We start from the raw sequence: 17,628 nt of genomic DNA, 5'->3' as shown, positions 1-17,628 counted from the left end.
TCCTTTAGTCCTACTGCTGTGAGCTGAGCAACAGTGTTATCCATATGGGAGCATGGGGCTGGTCTCCTCCAGACAAACCACGAACTGCTAACCAAGAACAAATGCTTGGTAGGGTAGCAGAACTGAAAAGAGTGTGTCTGAGGCCACGGAGATCCCCAGGACCGGGGGGGGGGGGGCAGGACTAGTTACTTCCCACCCATGTTATCTCAGTGCCAGTGGTTGGACAGTTTCTCGTCATCAGTTAATGGGCCAAGAAGCAATGGCAACCGTTGATGCAGGAGTTGGGATTTCTTTTGGCAAGGTGGCAGTGGCAAATGAGGCAAGTTTCCAACAATGCAGCAACGGCAGCCATAGGGTGGGACAAGATGGCATTGTTGGTGGGTACATCTGGGGCCTGAGCCACACCCAGTGGGGACATGGGCAGTGATGTTGCTGGGGGGCGGGTTGAGATGGCAATGCGGGGGACCAAGCAGACCTGACACAGATCTGGGTTAGGTCCCCTGGATTGCAGGGAGTGGGGGGGGGCATCTGCTATGCTTGGCTTTAAAACGACGGACTACCTGTTCATACATCTCACAATTTTGAGGGTCCTTAGAATGTCTGGGCAACACCAGGCACTTTCAGCTAGTATACATACAAGTTTAAAACAGTATCTGCATTTCCAGAAGCAACTCCTTTATTCAATGTGCTGCACCACAATACTGGAATAAGGTTTGACTTAAAATACTTTTGGATTTTGTGTTAATGTGCCAGGACAAATAAGGCTGCGAAATACACAAGTACACAGAGATAGCTACTTATCTTTCAACATCCAGGTTGTTTGTTGCTTATCTGTCTTCTGAAGCTTTGTTTTGCTGCTGCTGTAGCTGCTGCTTGTAGAGTTGTCATGTGAGTTTCGCCACTGAACTGTACGAAGTGTTTACCTTGCGCTGACTCTTTTTATCCGAATGCATTTGTGACTCTAGTAGTTGCTTGATGGTGTTTGGTGTCTCATTCGATTCCAAAGAGATGATTGATTTGTCAGTAAACTGGAAACCTAAAGATTAGAATTGAAATTTAAGAAATGCATTTTAAATGACTACTTCAAATGGAACGTTGTGTTCAGAAGTTTATTCGTAGATGATGTTAAACAGCAGTTACAATAGTAAGAGCTATTTGTTGGGATGCACTCCATTCAAATTTCAACTCTGCTATGAAATTCTGAGTAGTCTTATAGAATTACTTGAGGTTTTACATGCTGTTACGATTCCTTGCCTGCTGCCAAGCTCTGCACTTTTTCTGCATTTATACAGAATTGCAGAACAGTCACTCTGTGTCAGTAGTAATATGTTGACAATAATGTCAGTTATTACATTTTGAATAATATAACCAAACCAAACAGCAAACATAACTAGAAAAAACATGCCTTTTGAACTAGTTAACACCCTTAATTGGTACAATGCCACAGAATTCCCTCAAATTCCATACTTCACTTCTTAACTGGGACAGAACTGTTTTCTCTTTACCATATGACAACAGTGAGGTTACTGAAGATGCAATAAATCTAAGCAAAAATTCTCTAAGCAATGTTCTTTACACACATTCTTCAATACCTCTGAAATTTAGGCATTAACATGTTTCATGAAATTCAGAGAATGAATTTTAGAGCCAGCTGTTAAATGCAGATGCATGCAGCAACTTCTACTGTGCAAACACTTAATGAAGTGAAGATTCTTGAAGAAAAATGCAAAACAGATCCAAATAATGCATTATACAGTCCGTGTGGCTATCACTTAGTTCTCAACCCAAACAATTAGGTTGGTAAGGTGATAACTAGATCTGCTCACACGATTCACGCTACTTCCATCCACAGCCATTCACTTTAGAGAAAGACTGCTTTGGTTGTAAATTAACAGGAATCATGTTACCAGCATGCAGGTAGCTGCAACACAGCTATTCTGCCAGCACTGTGTGTCAATTGGGTCTCCCATGCTGGAAAATTACATGGAGATTTGCCAGAAAGAGGCAGAGGTCCTTTACCTTGGATGCAGCTGGAAATCCTGCTTGTTCCAATTTCTTTCCATTCCTTAACATACCTAGGGACAACAAAGTCCATTCAGTAAAATGGAACAGAGGTTAACAGAAACACTCTCCCCCCCCCGAATGGCTTAATGCTTTGAAATATAGGTAATATGGTAATACAGTGGTGCCTCGCAAGACGAAATTAATTCGTTCCGCAAGTTTTTTCTTCTTGCGAGTTTTTCGTCTTGCGAAGCACGGTTTCCCATAGGAATGCATTGAAAATCAATTAATGTGTTCCTATGGAAACCGCTTGCCAGGCTGGCGGTGCGGAGAAGGGCTTTTCTCCCCACCGCAAGCCTTCAGGACAGGTACGGGAACAGAGGGGAAGGGGCGCAGCGCTTCTCCTTTGTTCCCGGGGCTTGCGGTGGGAGGAGGGTTTTTCCTCCCCACCGCCAACATTCAGAACAGCATTCTGAATGTTGGCGATGGGAAGGAAAACCCTCCTCCCACCGCAGGTCTTCAGGACAGCCATCCGAAGGCTGGCGCGGGGAGAAGGTCTTTCTGCCCCACCACCAGCCTTCGGAGCAGCCTTCCGAAGGCTGGCGGTGGGGCGGAGAGCCCTCCTCCCACCGCCAGCCTTCGGAGCAGCCTTCGGAAGGCTGGCGGTGGGGCGGAGAGCCCTCCTCCCGCCGCCAGCCTTCGTAGCAGCCTTCGGAAGGCTGGCGGTTGGGCGGAGAGCCCTCCTCCCGCCGCCAGCCTTCGTAGCAGCCTTCGGAAGGCTGGCGGTGGGGCGGAGAGCCCTCCTCCCGCCGCCAGCCTTCGGAGCAGCCTTCCGAAGCCTGGCGGTGGGGCGGAGAGCCCTCCTCCCACCGCCAGCCTTCGGAGGAGGTCCGAGGACAGTGGGGAAGACGCGCTGCGCTTCCCCGCTGTCCCGGAGATTTCCCTATGGGCTTTCGTCTTGCGAAGGAAGCCCATAGGGAAATTCGTTTTGCGAAGCGCCTCCAAAACGGAAAACCCTATCGTCTAGCGGGTTTTCCGTCTTGCGAGGCGTTCGTCTTGCGGGGCACCACTGTATGGCACTATGCTGCCATTAACACATAACCTGGATATTTAAAATAAGAGCAGCCTTTTTGACAATAAATAATTAAGACTTGGAAGAAGAAGAATAAGTCAAATTACTCTTCGTAGTTGAGTGCATTTGTCCATTTCAGCAATTCATCCACTTCCCATTCCATTACGTTATCTATCCCCTCATCCTTCAGAGTGTTGATTAACCCTTCTGCTGCTCTTTGAATTAATACTGTTGCATTTGTGTCCTCAGTTTTAGTTTGCAGGCTTTCGCCAAAGTACCTAGGAAACAGGAGCAGACGTTTCATTTTACAAAGGGGTAGCAAAAATAACTGTGTCCTGTGGTACCTTAAAGGCTAATGCATTAACTATGGCATCAAATCTTCATATGCATGAAAAGCAATCCTAACCTGGCTATCATACATGAAAGGGAGAGGGGGTTAGATGGAGATTTAATGCAAAAAGAGCAGACAGTGACAACTGCCTAAAAGCAAAATAATAATGAACAGTGAACCAACAACAAGGCAGTGTTCATGACAATGTAAACACCCTAGGAGGTTGCTAGTTTTCTGCTACTTTCTGAACACTGAAAGTTCATGTTAATACCTAGAAAGTAACAAGTTTAAACTTCTCAGGACACCTCTATATCGGATCCTAAGGCGGCCATCCTTGAACAAAGGAACTTTAAAAGGAAGTTCCAGGATGAAACTGCTGAATTAAAATTTATCAGGCAATTCAATTCTTTCACCTGTTGCTTGAATGGAAAGCGCAGATTTTCTCACACTACATGTGACACCAAGGCCAGGGGATTGTGTTATCACCAGGACTGTCTTGTCAACTGATCACCTTTTGATAAACCAGTGTGTCTTCTTTTTGCATGTAGTTTCCCTCTGAGCTCATTTCCCTTACAGTACGGACACCTGGCAGGAGAGCAAGACATGCTTGTACCTGCCTATTGGCAGTGGGAGGCTGAAGCAGTTTCCATTGAATGGAAAGCCCTTCTCCCTCCCCATCTCTGCTTTTCAAACCTCCAAAAAGCAGAGGTTCCAAGAGCCAAACAGGACTATGTTGTAAAACCTCTGTGTTGTAAAATCCCCTTGCTGTTCTTTAAATCACTGGTTTTCAGAAGTTTAATCGGCAGCACAATTGTGACTTCAAAGTGCATCACCAGGACTAACATTGGTTAAGAAAGTGAAATACTTAGGGGTTAACATGACTGCCAAAAATGTAAATTTATTTAAGGATAACTGAAAAATGTTGGATTGAAGTGAAAAAGGATTTAGAAATATGGACAAATTTGAAGTTATCATTGTTAGGTTGAATTGCTGTGATAAAAATGAATGTATTGCCAAGGATGTTGTTTTTATTTCAAACGTTGCAAATTTTGGATAAGATGGATTGTTTCAAGAAGTGGCAGAAAGATATTTCCAAATTTGTGTGGCAGGCCAAAAAGCCTAGAATAAAATTTAAGATATTAACTGATGCTAAAGAAAGAGGTGGTTTTGCCCTGCCAGACCTTAAACTCTATTATGAATCAGCTGCTTTTTGCTGGCTGAGAGAATGGCTGCTTCTTGAAAACACTGACGTGTTGGATTTAGAAGGCTTCAGTAATGCATTTGGTTGGCATGCATATTTGTGGTACGATAAAGTAAAGCACATAAAGCGTTTAAAAATCATATTGTTAGAAAAGCATCGTTTAATGTCTGGATAAGATATAAGGATTTGTTAGAAAAGAAAACCCCAAGATGGTTGTCACCAATGGAAGCGAAGGCACAGAAAAAACTCAATATGGAGGCCAAATGGCCGAAATATTGGGAAATTCTGGAACAAGATGGAGACAGAATAAAACTGCAGAGCTTTGAAAAATTGAAAAACAAAGTGCGAGATTGGCTCCATTATTACCAAATAATGGAGGCATACAATTTGGACAAAAAAGTTGGTTTCCAGGTGGAAAAATCAAAATTGGAAACAGAATTGTTAGATCTAAAAATCAAGAATTTGTCAAGAATGTATAACTTGCTGTTGAAATGGAACACTCAGGATGAAATGGTGAAATCAGCTATGATTAAATGGGCACAAGATGTTGGACATAATATAATGATGGCTGACTGGGAACAGTTATGGACCACAGGTATGAAATTCACGGCATGTAATGCCCTAAGAGAAAATTTAATGAAAATGATTTATAGGTGGTACATGACACCAGTCAAGCTTGCAAAAATTTACCATTTGCCCGATAATAAATGCTGGAAATGTAATGAGACTGAAGGTACATTCTTTCACCTTTGGTGGACATGCCCAAGGATTAAGACATTCTGGGAGATGATTTATAATGAAATGAAAAAGGTATTTAAATATACCTTCCTGAAGAAACCAGAGGCCTTTCTCCTGGGCATGGTCGGCCAATTGGTGCCAAAGAAGGATAGAACTTTTTTTATGTATGCAACAACAGCAGCAAGAATACTCATCGCGAAGTATTGGAAAACACAAGATTTACCCACCCGGGAAGAATGGCAGATGAAGTTGATGGACTATATGGAAATGGCGGAAACGATTGGCAGAATCCGAGACCAGGGAGAAGAATCGGTGGAAGAAGACTGGAAAAAGTTTAAAGACTATTTACAGAAATACTGTAAAATTAATTAATGTTAGAAAAATGTTGGAATGAAGTTATATGGCTTTAGTAGAAATGTTATAAGGAATTAAGTATAAATAGATTAATAGAGTATTAAAGGGAAAAATAAGGTTAGAATGTGTTAAGATAATTATAGGATAGAAAACAGAGGAAGATGGAAAGGAATTGCTGAAACAATTAACAGAAGTGGAATACGAAAAGGGAGGTGTGAGGAGGTCGTGGAAATAAGTGAATGAAAGGTAAGATAATGAAATTGTTTGATGTGTTTTAAATGGGTTTTGTTTTGTTAGTTTTATGTGTTAGTGTTTTGTAGTGTTTTTGTATTGCATTGTCTTTTTTATGTTTTTTTTTGTAGTGTTGTGTTTAAACTGTTGGAAAATTAATAAATATTATTTTTAAAAAAACAAAGTGCATCACCTACTGTCTGTTTTTCCATTTCAGGCATTTTCCAACACAGTAAACACAGGTGTTTTATTAAGATCCCAGAAGGCCACCATACTTGGCTGGCAGGATGCTTTGGGCTTGGTGGGGCCGAAATGAGCCAGCAAAAGCGATGGAACTTTTTAACCTATGATTTATAGCAAACTGTGTCTAGTTGGCCAATGAATGTAGTGCCTGAAGGAGGAGGCCTTTATCATGACAGCTGTATGAATGGTAATAAAATTATTCAGAAGATAAAACAGTTCACTGTTATGTACAGCACTTCAAACCTGCAGAAGCTCACATTTTTTTCAGCCACTCTATTTTTCTTCTTTTTCTTTTTCTTTCCACAGCTTGTTTCTTCTGCACCTTGCAGTAGTGGAATTCCTTTATTCGGATGTTGTCTTTAGCAGTTAAGGGGTCCATGCCCTTCCAAAACTGAAACACATTTTTTCACAAACTGTTACAAATGCGTAATAATTTTCTGACCCTTGTCAATGCTAACCTCCTTCCTTCTCCATTTATGCCATTGTCTCTACATTGGTACCTCGGGTTAAGTACTTAATTCGTTCCAGAGGTCCGTTCTTAACCTGAAACTGTTCTTAACCTGAAGCACCACTTTAGCTAACGGTGCCTCCTGCTGCTGCCGTGCCGCCAGAGCACAATTTCTGTTCTCATCCTGAAGCAAAGTTCTTAACCCAAGGTAATATTTCTGGGTTAGCGGAGTCTGTAACCTGAGGCGTATGTAACCCAAGGTACCACTATATATGAATTTCCTGGTCACACACAGCTCTGCAGAGGATATTGCTGTTCCTGTACAGCCACCGAAATGTAACTTCCTTGCCTCTCCCCCTCTTGCTTTGTAGTGAAGCAAAATAAAAATAAAATCAATGAGCTTCGGTTCTTCTTGCCCATGCTCCGCTTAACTGACAGTTGCTTGCAAGGGCAGAGGAACATCAGAGAATGGTTGTGTTTGTTGTAATACAGAGGATAGAGGATGCTACCACAGAGTTTAGCCTTGCTGTCATCTTAGGTGTTCTGGTAGTCTCTTAACTCCAGAAAGATCTATGCTGCCTGGTAAAACATGGGAACCAAGGCCTCAGACATGCAGGGCAAAAAACAGCTGGCATTTGCTGATATCAATTCATACTGACATCCTCCTCAGGTATGCATACTGGCACAAGAACACCAATACATGGAAATGTATCCCCCCCCCCCTGCTCTTGCCTATAACTTAATTAAGCCATCCCAGGCACTTCCTAATTTGGTGCTCTTACGAGTTCCCAGGAAGGAAGCAGCTTACTAATAGCAGCCTCGCCACTGACTTTCAAGCATCTCTTTGAAGATCTTTTTATGCTGACATGTCCATGCAGCTGGTTCTTGGTTAGCCAGTCATTTTAATGATGGTTTTTCCCTAATTGTTTCTATGGTGTTTTATGTTTCATTATACTTTTATATACGGTTGTACATCGCTTTGATGTTTTGTATGGGTTGGCAGTATGTAAATATATTTATAAATAAAAGCACTGCTGCCGCCACTGCCACATTAGAATCTGTTAGCGTACCAGAGGTATACATGTGGTACCCTATTTGTACTCCACAATCTGTTGAACTCGCTACTGGCTGCAGAAAACTCAAATCCGAATGGTATACTCACTTGTACTTCCTTGTGATACTCTAGGACACTCTCCTAGAGCTTTCTCCCTTTATTCTCATTAAAATTGTATATATACCCACCGGTCTCAGGTGGTTTCACAACATAAAAGTTTCAATACAAAAGCACAAAATACATAATAAAAATAATTAAAACAATAAGCAATTCTAATGTATACAAACTAAGAAAAAATACACTCCCCAACAAAAGCCCCAAAACAACCCCCAGCCCACAAATCCAAAAATCCAAATTGACATTTTAAAACAATTTAAATAAAATAAATAAAACAACACAAACCCAAGTTAAAACCCCTTCCCCAGTTAGAACAGTAATTTTAGCTAACTGGACTTTTCAGAACACGAGAAGAGCCCATCTGTCCAACATCCTGATTTCATAGGGGACAACCAGGGAAGCCCATGGGAAGCCCACAATCAGAACCTGAATGTTGCAGCCTGATTAGTGATGATGATGATGATATTATTATTATTATTATTATTATTATTATTATTATTATTAACAACAACAACAACAACAACAACAACAACAACAACAACAACAACAACAACAATGTTGTTATTATTAATAATACCCCGCCCTTGTGGCTGGGTTTCCCCAGACAATCTGGGCAGCTCCCAACAAAATCTTAAAAATTCAATAAAACATCAAACATTAAAAACTTCCCTAAACAGGACTGCCTTCAGATGCCTTCTAAAAGTCAGATAATTGTTTCTCCTTGACATCTGATGGGAGGGTATTCCACAGGGCGGGCGTCGCTACCAAGAAGGCCCTCTGCCTGGTTCTTGTAACCTCACTTTTCGCAGTGAGGGAACCGCCAGAAGGCCCTCGGAGCTGGACCTCAGTGTCCGGTCTGAATGATGGGGGTGGAGAGGCTCCTACAGCTATATTAGCACCACCAGGCACCTTGTCATGTCATATAAATTAGCTTTACTGGTATTTGAGAATGACGCAGCAGATGAAAATGCTTTTATTTTATTACTCTGTTGGAAAGGAGTCTCCAGCCATTATTCTCTATGCGTTGGTACCAATCCCTGTGATCGTCAAAACTTGCTTCCTGGAAACTTCGTCGTTGCCTTGACTTGGCTGCTAGCTTTGCGTAGTCTTTGGGACTGTTTGCACATAGATCCACAACAGGTCTGTGGGTAAATATCTTGTAATATACACATGGAGGAAACTTCACCTGCAGAGATATATACAATTTTAAAATGAGAAACTTGATTATTGACTACTACACTTTTTTAAAAAAGTGTTATTGTTATTTTTTTAATTCTCTGTTGGTTGTCGTAAATGGCCCTTAATTTTAGTTCCTCTCAGAACTGGAAGCAGACTGGATTCTGCATTTCCCTAAAACTTACATTTAGGGCCTATGATGGAACTCATTATCATTTGCATTTGACAGACTGGAGAACAGAAAGCAATTTTTACAGGTATTTAATTCAAATAAGCAGAAATAACATGTAGGACTCGTCTTCCCAGGTCGACCATTTAATTGCTAAGATAAAATCCTTCTCCCTGATGTATTAGCTTTCCATGTAGATGAAGATTACTTTTCTAGGGAGAGTATTAGAGTCTGAAAATCTCAATTTTATTAATTTATATTTAACAGACTTTAAAATATGCAATATAAAGTATGTAAGATGTTTAGGGACGCAGGTGGCACTGTGGGTTAAACCACAGAGCCTAGGACTTGCCGATCAGAAGGTTGGCAGTTCGAATCCCCGTGACGGGGTGAGCTCCCGTTGCTCGGTCCCTGCTCCTGCCCACCTAGCAGTTCAAAAGCACGTCAAAGTGCAAGTAGATAAATAGGGACCGCTCCAGCAGGAAGGTAAACGGTGTTTCTGTGTGCTGCTCTGGCTCGCCAGAAGTGGCTTAGTCATGCTGGCCACATGACCCGGAAGCTGTACGCCGGCTCCCTTGGCCACTAAAGCGAGATGAGCGCCACAACCCCAGAGTCGGTCACGACTGGACCTAATGGTCAGGGGTCCCTTTACCTTTACCTTAAGATGTTTAGGTATGATTTGCACTTTTGACACTCATCTAAACCAAGGGTGAGGAATGCTTTTCAGCCTGGGGGCCTCATTCCATTCACAGCAATCTTCCTAGGGCCACATGCCAGCTGTGGGCAGAGCAATGAACCACAATCTTATCTTTGTGCAGGAGACTAATTGCCATACATACTGCCATACTATTCTCCATCCTAACAAGCAAGGGGCATTAGCAGAGTTCAAGAATCCATTCCAGGGCAGGTGAAAACACTGGAGGTGTCATGCAAAACAAGCCTGGGGAGAAATGGAGTGACCCAGGGAGATTGCCAGGCAGAGAGGTCTGGAAGACCACATTTGGTTCCTGGGCCTGAGATGCCCCACCCCTAATCTAAGTTATACTTACCCCACCTAGTCTGAATCTTATATGAATCCCTGCTGCAGCATCTATAAATCCTGCCTGTAACCAAAGGAAAATAATTATGGCATTTTGTTTGTTATGAGACCCTTGGAGAACAGATATGTCTAAGCTTTTTGGGTTGTAGACTCTTGTTTAGCTCCCTATTTCTCTTAAATCTTGATTACTGCTTTGCTTTGCTGTTGTTGCTGTTCTAGCCAGTTAACAATAATTATTTGCAAACCTAGTTTATAGTGCATTAAGGAGCTGCAATCCTATACCTAATTACCTGCAGAAATTTGGCTGGAACAATTAATCTAAAATTATATAAACTGACTGCTTCATGGAGATCTCAAAATTATGGCTAGCAAGATGAGGCAGGGGAAAAAAGGAGGACAGGCAGGTAGGCAAACAGGTTTTAAAATATTGATTTGCAAAACTCACTTTCAGCACACTAAGGCTGCAATTCTGTACCTACATACCTGAAGGTAAGCTCCACTGAACATACAAAGATTTAGAGTATCATAGAACTGTTGAGCTGGAAGAGAAGGGCACCCAGTCCAACCCCCTGCAGTGCAGGAATACATATAGGATACATATAGCAATACTTATAGGATTGTGATGTCAAAGCACATTAAATGTGTCTACTGGAGTCAAAACTGAGTGTTTCATAGCAACAGACACAGTTAATTATTGGTATTATAATTTACTGTGAACAGGTCTACAGTATGTAGCTCTCTAAAGCGTCTCTTGAGTAGTCAGTCATTTTAATAATTGCTATGTATCGCTTTTAAGTATTTTTATGTTGTTGTTACCCCCCCCCCAAATTTTACAAGAGGGTAGTGTATAAATACTATTATGCATGAATAACAGATAAATAAATAATATTTGACAGTTAGTAGTGAAACAGTGAAGTTAAAACAATGATCCTCGTCAATCTAACCCCTACCTCTTTAGGATCAATGAACCTCATCAGATGATAAGGTTCTCCGCATATTCTAAAGGAAATTAGGTCTTTATAGTAGTCAAACACACCGATATCCTGGCCAAAAGAGATAAATAACTGTTGTTATTGTGGGAAGCCACCCAGAGTAACTGTGGCAACCCAGTCAGATGGGTGGGATACAAGAAATTCATCATTATTAGTATTATTATTATTATTACCACCACCATTATAGTTTGTGAATAATTAAAAAAAAAAAAAAGTTCAAAGGCCAATACATCCTGGCAAGAAATTGTGGACTCTTCTTCTCCCCTTGCTTTAAAAGAATCAAGTAGCTTTCTCTGTTCCAAACAGCTTAAGGAAGGGCTGGGACTCCTTAGCAGAGCACACACTCTGCATGCAGACAGTCTCAAATTCAATCGCTGGCATTTCCAGGTAAGACTGAGAAAGATCACTGTCTGAATGCCCCTGGGGAGCTGCTGTGTGGATTTAACACTGAGATAGATGGTCTGACTCAATATAAGGCAGTCTCCTACGTTGCAGATGATGGGGGGGGGGAATCCACCTGCACCCCTGGAGAACTGCTGCTAGCCAGAGCAGACAAGGCTGGTGTACATGGTCTCAAGTTTCTCACTGGACAACTGGTTCAAGAAGACCTTGTTTAATGCTTTTTCTGAAAAGATCATGCATGAACTTCAGGTTACAAGAGGCAATGGCAACCCAGGGCACTTAACCATTGACTAGTGCCTCTTTGTGACATATATTTATAGGCAGTCACACAGACAGACACTCTCATCCAAGTACTGTATATGACTTTTATTTGGAGGAACTTGTAATCATGTTTGGTTTTCCCTTCTCAATGCTTCATCTTGCCCCAATTCTTGTGGCTTGTTCCTTTCCTTTTGTGGTTTCTCCCCACTTTATGCTTTGCTCTGTAAACCTTTCACTAGAGGGTTTTTCTCCTGAGTTGCAGTGATACGCAATACAGGCAGCTCCCAATTTATGTGGGGGTGACATTCCAAGGCACTGTGTGTTTAAGTGAAATCGTGTATATTTGAAACACCATTGAAAAAGTCTGCAAACACCCCATTCAAGTCAGTTTTGTAACATTTTAATATGATTTGGGGGTCACTACAGAGGAATGGAAGCTTTCTTTCTGGAACTAAGATCAGCTGGGGTTCTTATTTGATGTCTCTGGGATCATGATAGGAGAGGAAGGACTAAGACTCTTCTCCCTCCCCACAGCTGTAATTCTCCTCAAAAAGCCCATCGGGTGCTATTTCTATTTCAAAAATGACATGTTAATTGCTTTCATATGGTAGGCTATAAAATAAAGCAGGCATGGGAAACCTTTGGCCCTCCAGATGTCACTGAACTTCAAACTTCCATCAGAGCCAGCCCACCCAAGAAGCAGCGTGAAGCATCCGCTTCAGGTGGTGGAAGCGCAAGAGGTGGTGCCCCTGCTCATGAGGTAAAGAAGACGAGCAGCTGCACCTAGCAAAACACTGCTGCTCAGCAGTGGGAAGCTCTTGCTATTGCCAAGAAGTGGTGGAGGCGCAGCAGTGAGGTGGGGCAGGGAGCAGCACATTCCCATTTCGCCTCAGGTGGCAAAATGGGATGGGTTGCCTCAGACTCCCATCACTCCTGAAGACTGGCCATGCTTGCTGCGGCTGAAAGGAGTTCTAGTTCAGCATCATCTGGAGGGCCGAAGGTTCCCCACGCCTGGTACAGTACAATGGTACCTCGGGTTACATACACTTCAGGTTACAGAATCCGCTAACCCAGAAATATTACCTCAGGTTAAGAACTTTGCTTCAGAAATCGTGCTCTGGTGGCGTGGCGGCAGTGTGAGGCCCCAGTGGAGGCCCCATTAGCTAAAGTGGTGCTTCAGGTTAAGAACAGTTTCAGGTTAAGAACAGACCTCCAGAACGAATTAAGTTCTTAACCTGAGGTACCACTGTATATGGTTATAATTTGAACCTCAGGTACAGGAATACCAGGCTGACAAGCTAAAGTGCAGTCCATGTGCTACATCACCAATAAGGTTATTATTTCATTATAATTTATTTATTTTTTATATCCTGCCTTTTCCCCAGACTGGGACTCAAGGCGGCTTACAGATAAAAATATAAAAACACAGATAAACATTTACCATTGTTCCTTGGAGTTACAACATTGATTATAGTTATATGCTATGATCTAGAAAACTACAGAAAATTAAAACCAAAACCAAAAAACCTATCTAACCCCAGAAGCAGATTATTCTGAGGAAATGTATAGAGAAGTAGCACTTCCAACTTACCAGCCATCTTTTCCAGGCTCTCTGAATAACCGTTGCTGCTCTACTTTCTTTTTCATGTTCCTCACTGAGGTACAATTCTACGACAGCATCCGTTCTGGATGTTGAATGTCTTGAATGTTTCCTTCAAATAAAACATTTTAAGATATATCATTCAAACAATTAGCAATTCATTAGTTTTGCATATATTTTTTTACTTCCCTCATTAAAAAAATTATACAAGATAATTTTGTCTAGAACCAGAACTTGACTTACTATTTTACATTTCATAATTTAGGTGAGATATTGACAAACAAAACTATCATACAAGACATATATAGTTTCTGCAGAAAACATAGAAAAAAATAAAAGCAAAAGTAGAATGCCCCCTGCAAGGATGGAAACCAGGAGGTAATATATGCTGGTGGGTTTAATAAAGAAAAGCATTTTTTACAATGGTTTCAGTAATAGATAGTAACATAATCTAAACTCTTTGAACTTACAAGTTTATTCTTTTACGATCCACAATGATAACAACATACACTCAACTTAAAAATGGCTTGCTTCTACTATATCATGCAGAAGTGATGCACTGGAAGTTAAAGGCTTTCATACATTCTCTGGGTATTTCATTCTCTGGGTATTTACTCAGGAGTAATTTCCGGCTTGCTGATCAAAAGGTTGGCAGTTCGAATCCCCGCGATGGGGTGAGCTCCTGTTGCTCGGTCCCTGCTCCTGCCAACTTAGCAGTTTGAAAGCACGTCAAAGTGCAAGTAGATAAATAGGTACCGCTCCGGCGGGAAGGTAAACGGTGTTTCCGAGCGCTGCTCTGGTTCGCCAGAAGCGGCTTAGTCATGCTGGCCACATGACCCAGAAGCTGTACGCCGGCTCCCTCGGCCAATAAAGTGAGATGAGCGCCGCAACCCCCGAGTCGTCCACGACTGGACCTAATGGTCAGGGATCCCTTTACCTAATTTCCGGTAAATTCAATGGGGCTTACACACTTACTCAGGAGTAAGACCCACAGAATTCAACAGAGCTTAGCTCTGAGTAAAAATGTATAGAATCAGGCTTTTTGTTATCTTTTAGGTACAGGCAACTTCCCACCTGCGCTCCAGACACACAAGTCCAGCCCATCCCATTACACCCCTGCCCCTTTCCACCCTCTTCTGGGTCTGAAAATGATATGTGCATTGGTGGTCGCATGCCAATTGAAAGTGCGCAAAATGGCTGCTACTTGTATATACTTATATCTTTAAATTTACAGACTTACCCACGCTTTTGTTGGCTTCTGGAGGGTTTAATTTCCATTGCAGAAAAATGCTTGGATCTGGAAAGAACCAATGGACCAGAACAAGGATTTATCGCTCATTTTCCTGACTTTATGAAAACTAATTATGTGCACTAAATGAAGAACGGCATCGGGAAAATAGTGGTTGCCTTCTATACAGCACCAATTTTCATTCACACACATATAAGTACGTTGTTGGAGAAGCAAAATGGAACTTTTCAAAAAGATGGACAGAAACAGTATTGCACAAACCCCTCTCTCTATCTAATAGGATCCTTGGTGTTTCTTCACAGATTTAAGAGCAGGGCTGGCCCAAGACACTTTGGCCCCTGAGGTGAACCACAAAATGGTGCCAGGGCATAAGGAGCGAGTGAAGATGTACACCAGGAACAAGGGTGAAATAAGGACCTACCGGTACATCGGGAACTAGGGTAGGGTGGGGGAATCAAGTCAACCTTACTCAATGGTTGAAGTGGGTATAAAAAGCAGTTGTGGCGGGGAGAAAGGGGCCCATTTTGAACTAGGCAGGTACAGCACCCAGGAGAAAACAGAGGGTAGCCCTCACCATTTCCTGCCTAGGGCTGGGAGGAGACCAGCCGTGCCTCACGGAGTGCACCAGCGGCAGCATCCATTGCATTCCTTGGAGGACGGATCTGCTGCCCCAATACTGTACATCCTGCCACCTGAGGCAGTCGCCTCACCTTGGTCACAGGTGGGCCAGCCTTGAATAAGAACACTTCAGACAATGTAGTTTACAAACTGCTGCCCTAATCTACAAAGTAAACAAAAACTGGATTTGAATAAAAAATAACAAGCCAATTTGTTATTTGTTATTGTTATTTGTCATTTGTTATTGTTATACAATTTATTTAAATGAAGATAAAAGTGGCTTCATCGACGTGTCTTCTAGATTGCATTGTAAATGCTTAGTAACAGTCGCATTTAGATTGGATTGCAGCAATGTACTCTATCTGTGAAGCTGCCTTTGCAGGTGGTTTGGAAACTTCAACTGGTTAAAAGGAATCTGATAGATTATTACCAGGGGGCCAATAGATCAGGTCATACGAGTTCAATATTAAGCCGTCTCCATTTGCAACCAGTGTACTTCTGACCTCCATTCAAAGTTCTCTCTTTTGGGGCATAAGGGTTGGAATAGCATTGGTACATGATACCTCCCCAAATGTATCTACTCAAACATTAAGATTAGCTTCAGTGCACCTGCTCTGTATTTTTCTCTGACAATAGGTAGGAAAACACAAACATTGGGGGGTGTCTTTTCAGTGGTGGTGCCAAGACTTTTAAAACATTTTATGAGAGGCGCCTGCATGGCTCCCTCTTTAAGGACTTTTAGGCAGCTGGCAAAGACTATAGGCTTCTTCAAAACTTCAAAGGGACTTTCCCAGGGAAGAGTAAATCAGGATTTAAAAGCGAGTCATGGGTGCTTCCAGACTGCTGCTATTTAAGGTGGGGTTCAGGTTGTGTAATTGTCGAGTCTGTTTGGCAGTTTTGTGTGTGTGCGCACACACACACAAATACCCTGCACTTCCCCCAAAAAACTGATTTTTTTTTGCGGTAAGGAAAGTGATGGAAATTTATACTGGAAAGCAGGGGGGCTGTAGCGCAGGTAACACTTGCGGATATCCCGGGTAAAATAACTTCCCCACAAACGGGGAATGCGCCTTCAACAGCAAACAAATAAGGGCGAATGCCAAATAAACCACCCGTCTGGAAGAGCCCTTCGTCACCAAGGAGAAGGCCAAAGAAGCCCCACCTGAAAGTGAGGAAGCGTCACCACACAAACAGAACCGCTGCGTGCGCGCACGTGTGAATGCTCAAAAAAAATGCGTGCACAGGTTCTACCATATTCCCGTCCCCGTTTCTGCGCCCTCCGAGTGCAGTGGTGGCGGCTTCCCCCTCCTCGGAGCCTCCCTTCCCCTCGTCCCACCCCCGGGTCCCTTTTTACCCTCGCGCCCATAAGGAAGCGGCCTTCGTCTCTCCGCGTCCCGCTCGCGGGGTGTTTTCCGGTTGCCATAGGAACCCCCGGAGGCTTCTCGGCCTAGTCCCTTCCCCGGCCTGAGGCGAGCCAGGGAGGGGCGTGAAGAGGAGCCCCGGGTGGAAGAGGGGAAAGGCAGGCGGAGCAGCGCAGCTTCGGCCCGGTCTAGCTTCATTGCCGTTGGGAAGGTCCATCCGTCTTCGAAAACGGGCGCGATAAATACATAAAAAGAAATTAGCAACCTTGTTTCTGCCCATGTTAACAAGAGCCATTTTATTATCAGAAATTAGTAGCAGGTGAAGTTGTTGTCGTTTTTTTTGCAATCACCTGTGAATGGCAACAGAGCAAAGGCTCTAAAAGAGGCAACTGCAAAAAAAATTATTATTATTCTTATTATTATTATTAGCACTTTTCCCGGGGAGTCATTCTTTTTTTAACTGATCCTTTAAGAACTTCGGAGGGCGTTGCTTTTGTTTTTGTTTTATTTTGGTTGTGTATTTCATGTTTTTATATTGCAATTTTATCTTGCGAACTGCCCCCCCCCCCGCCAAGACCTGTGGGTATAGGGCAGTATATACATTTAATAAATAATAACAGTAATAAATAATAACCCATGAAATTATATTGCGAAGAGTTATCCTCAGCCCTCAGGAAAAGGTGGAATATAAAGCCACGCCATAAATAACACACCTCCGAAACCACAAGATCTAGCATGTCTATCCCAGGTCAATTATAATTACTCCTAGCTAGTTCCAATAGGGAAGAATTAAGGGGCATTAGTTCTTAGTTAATTAAGTTCAGAGATTCCCAAATTGGTTAACAGGCTACCAGCAGCCCAGAGCTTCATTCAGCTGGTTTGCAACATGCCTGTAGATTTGGAGACGACATATCAATCACACTAAATATTTACATTGATTTTTAAAAATGTTACTTTTGTTTCTTATACTT

The 17,628-nt window shown here is 42.5% G+C and overlaps 1 protein-coding gene across 3 annotated transcripts; it reads right to left on the bottom strand.

Moving 5' to 3' along the window:
* Nucleotides 1–654: 654 nt before the first annotated feature.
* On the bottom strand, nt 655–17,040 carry LOC308588948 (protein MFI). 3 transcript variants are annotated; one of them, XM_081197687.1, is made up of 9 exons: nt 16,651–17,040; nt 13,421–13,541; nt 11,125–11,217; nt 10,185–10,238; nt 8,776–8,976; nt 6,429–6,562; nt 3,181–3,351; nt 2,020–2,075; nt 655–1,036 (listed from the first exon to the last, which is right to left on the bottom strand). In XM_081197687.1, exons 1-9 carry the CDS (start codon nt 16,950–16,952, stop codon nt 885–887), a joined length of 1,284 nt encoding a protein of 427 aa, XP_081053813.1. In that variant the 5' UTR covers nt 16,953–17,040; the 3' UTR covers nt 655–884. The 3 variants fall into 3 exon arrangements, with proteins under 3 accessions (XP_081053813.1, XP_081053814.1, XP_081053815.1); XM_081197688.1 differs by lacking the exon at nt 16,651–17,040 and adding an exon at nt 14,670–15,310; XM_081197689.1 differs by lacking the exons at nt 11,125–11,217; nt 13,421–13,541; nt 16,651–17,040 and adding an exon at nt 10,658–10,777.
* Nucleotides 17,041–17,628: the final 588 nt, after the last annotated feature.

The sequence above is a fragment of the Podarcis bocagei genome (genome assembly GCF_964188305.1).
Source record: "Podarcis bocagei genome assembly, chromosome: 6".
NCBI classification, from domain to species: Eukaryota; Metazoa; Chordata; class Lepidosauria; order Squamata; family Lacertidae; genus Podarcis; species Podarcis bocagei.
Note: the sequence above shows the minus strand (reverse complement) of the source record. Positions and strands in the feature narration are given on the sequence as shown.

Excerpts from the sequence above, each read along its gene's own strand:
- LOC308588948 (XM_081197687.1), bottom strand. The coding sequence starts at position 16,952 with ATGGCTCTTGTTAACATGGGCAGAAACAAGGTTGCTAATTTCTTTTTA. Across the intron at positions 8,977-10,184 it reads TAAGATTCAGACTAGGTGGG|GTGAAGTTTCCTCCATGTGT; the intron begins GTAAGTATAACT and ends ATATCTCTGCAG. Across the intron at positions 1,037-2,019 it reads GATTTCCAGCTGCATCCAAG|GTTTCCAGTTTACTGACAAA; the intron begins GTAAAGGACCTC and ends TCTAATCTTTAG.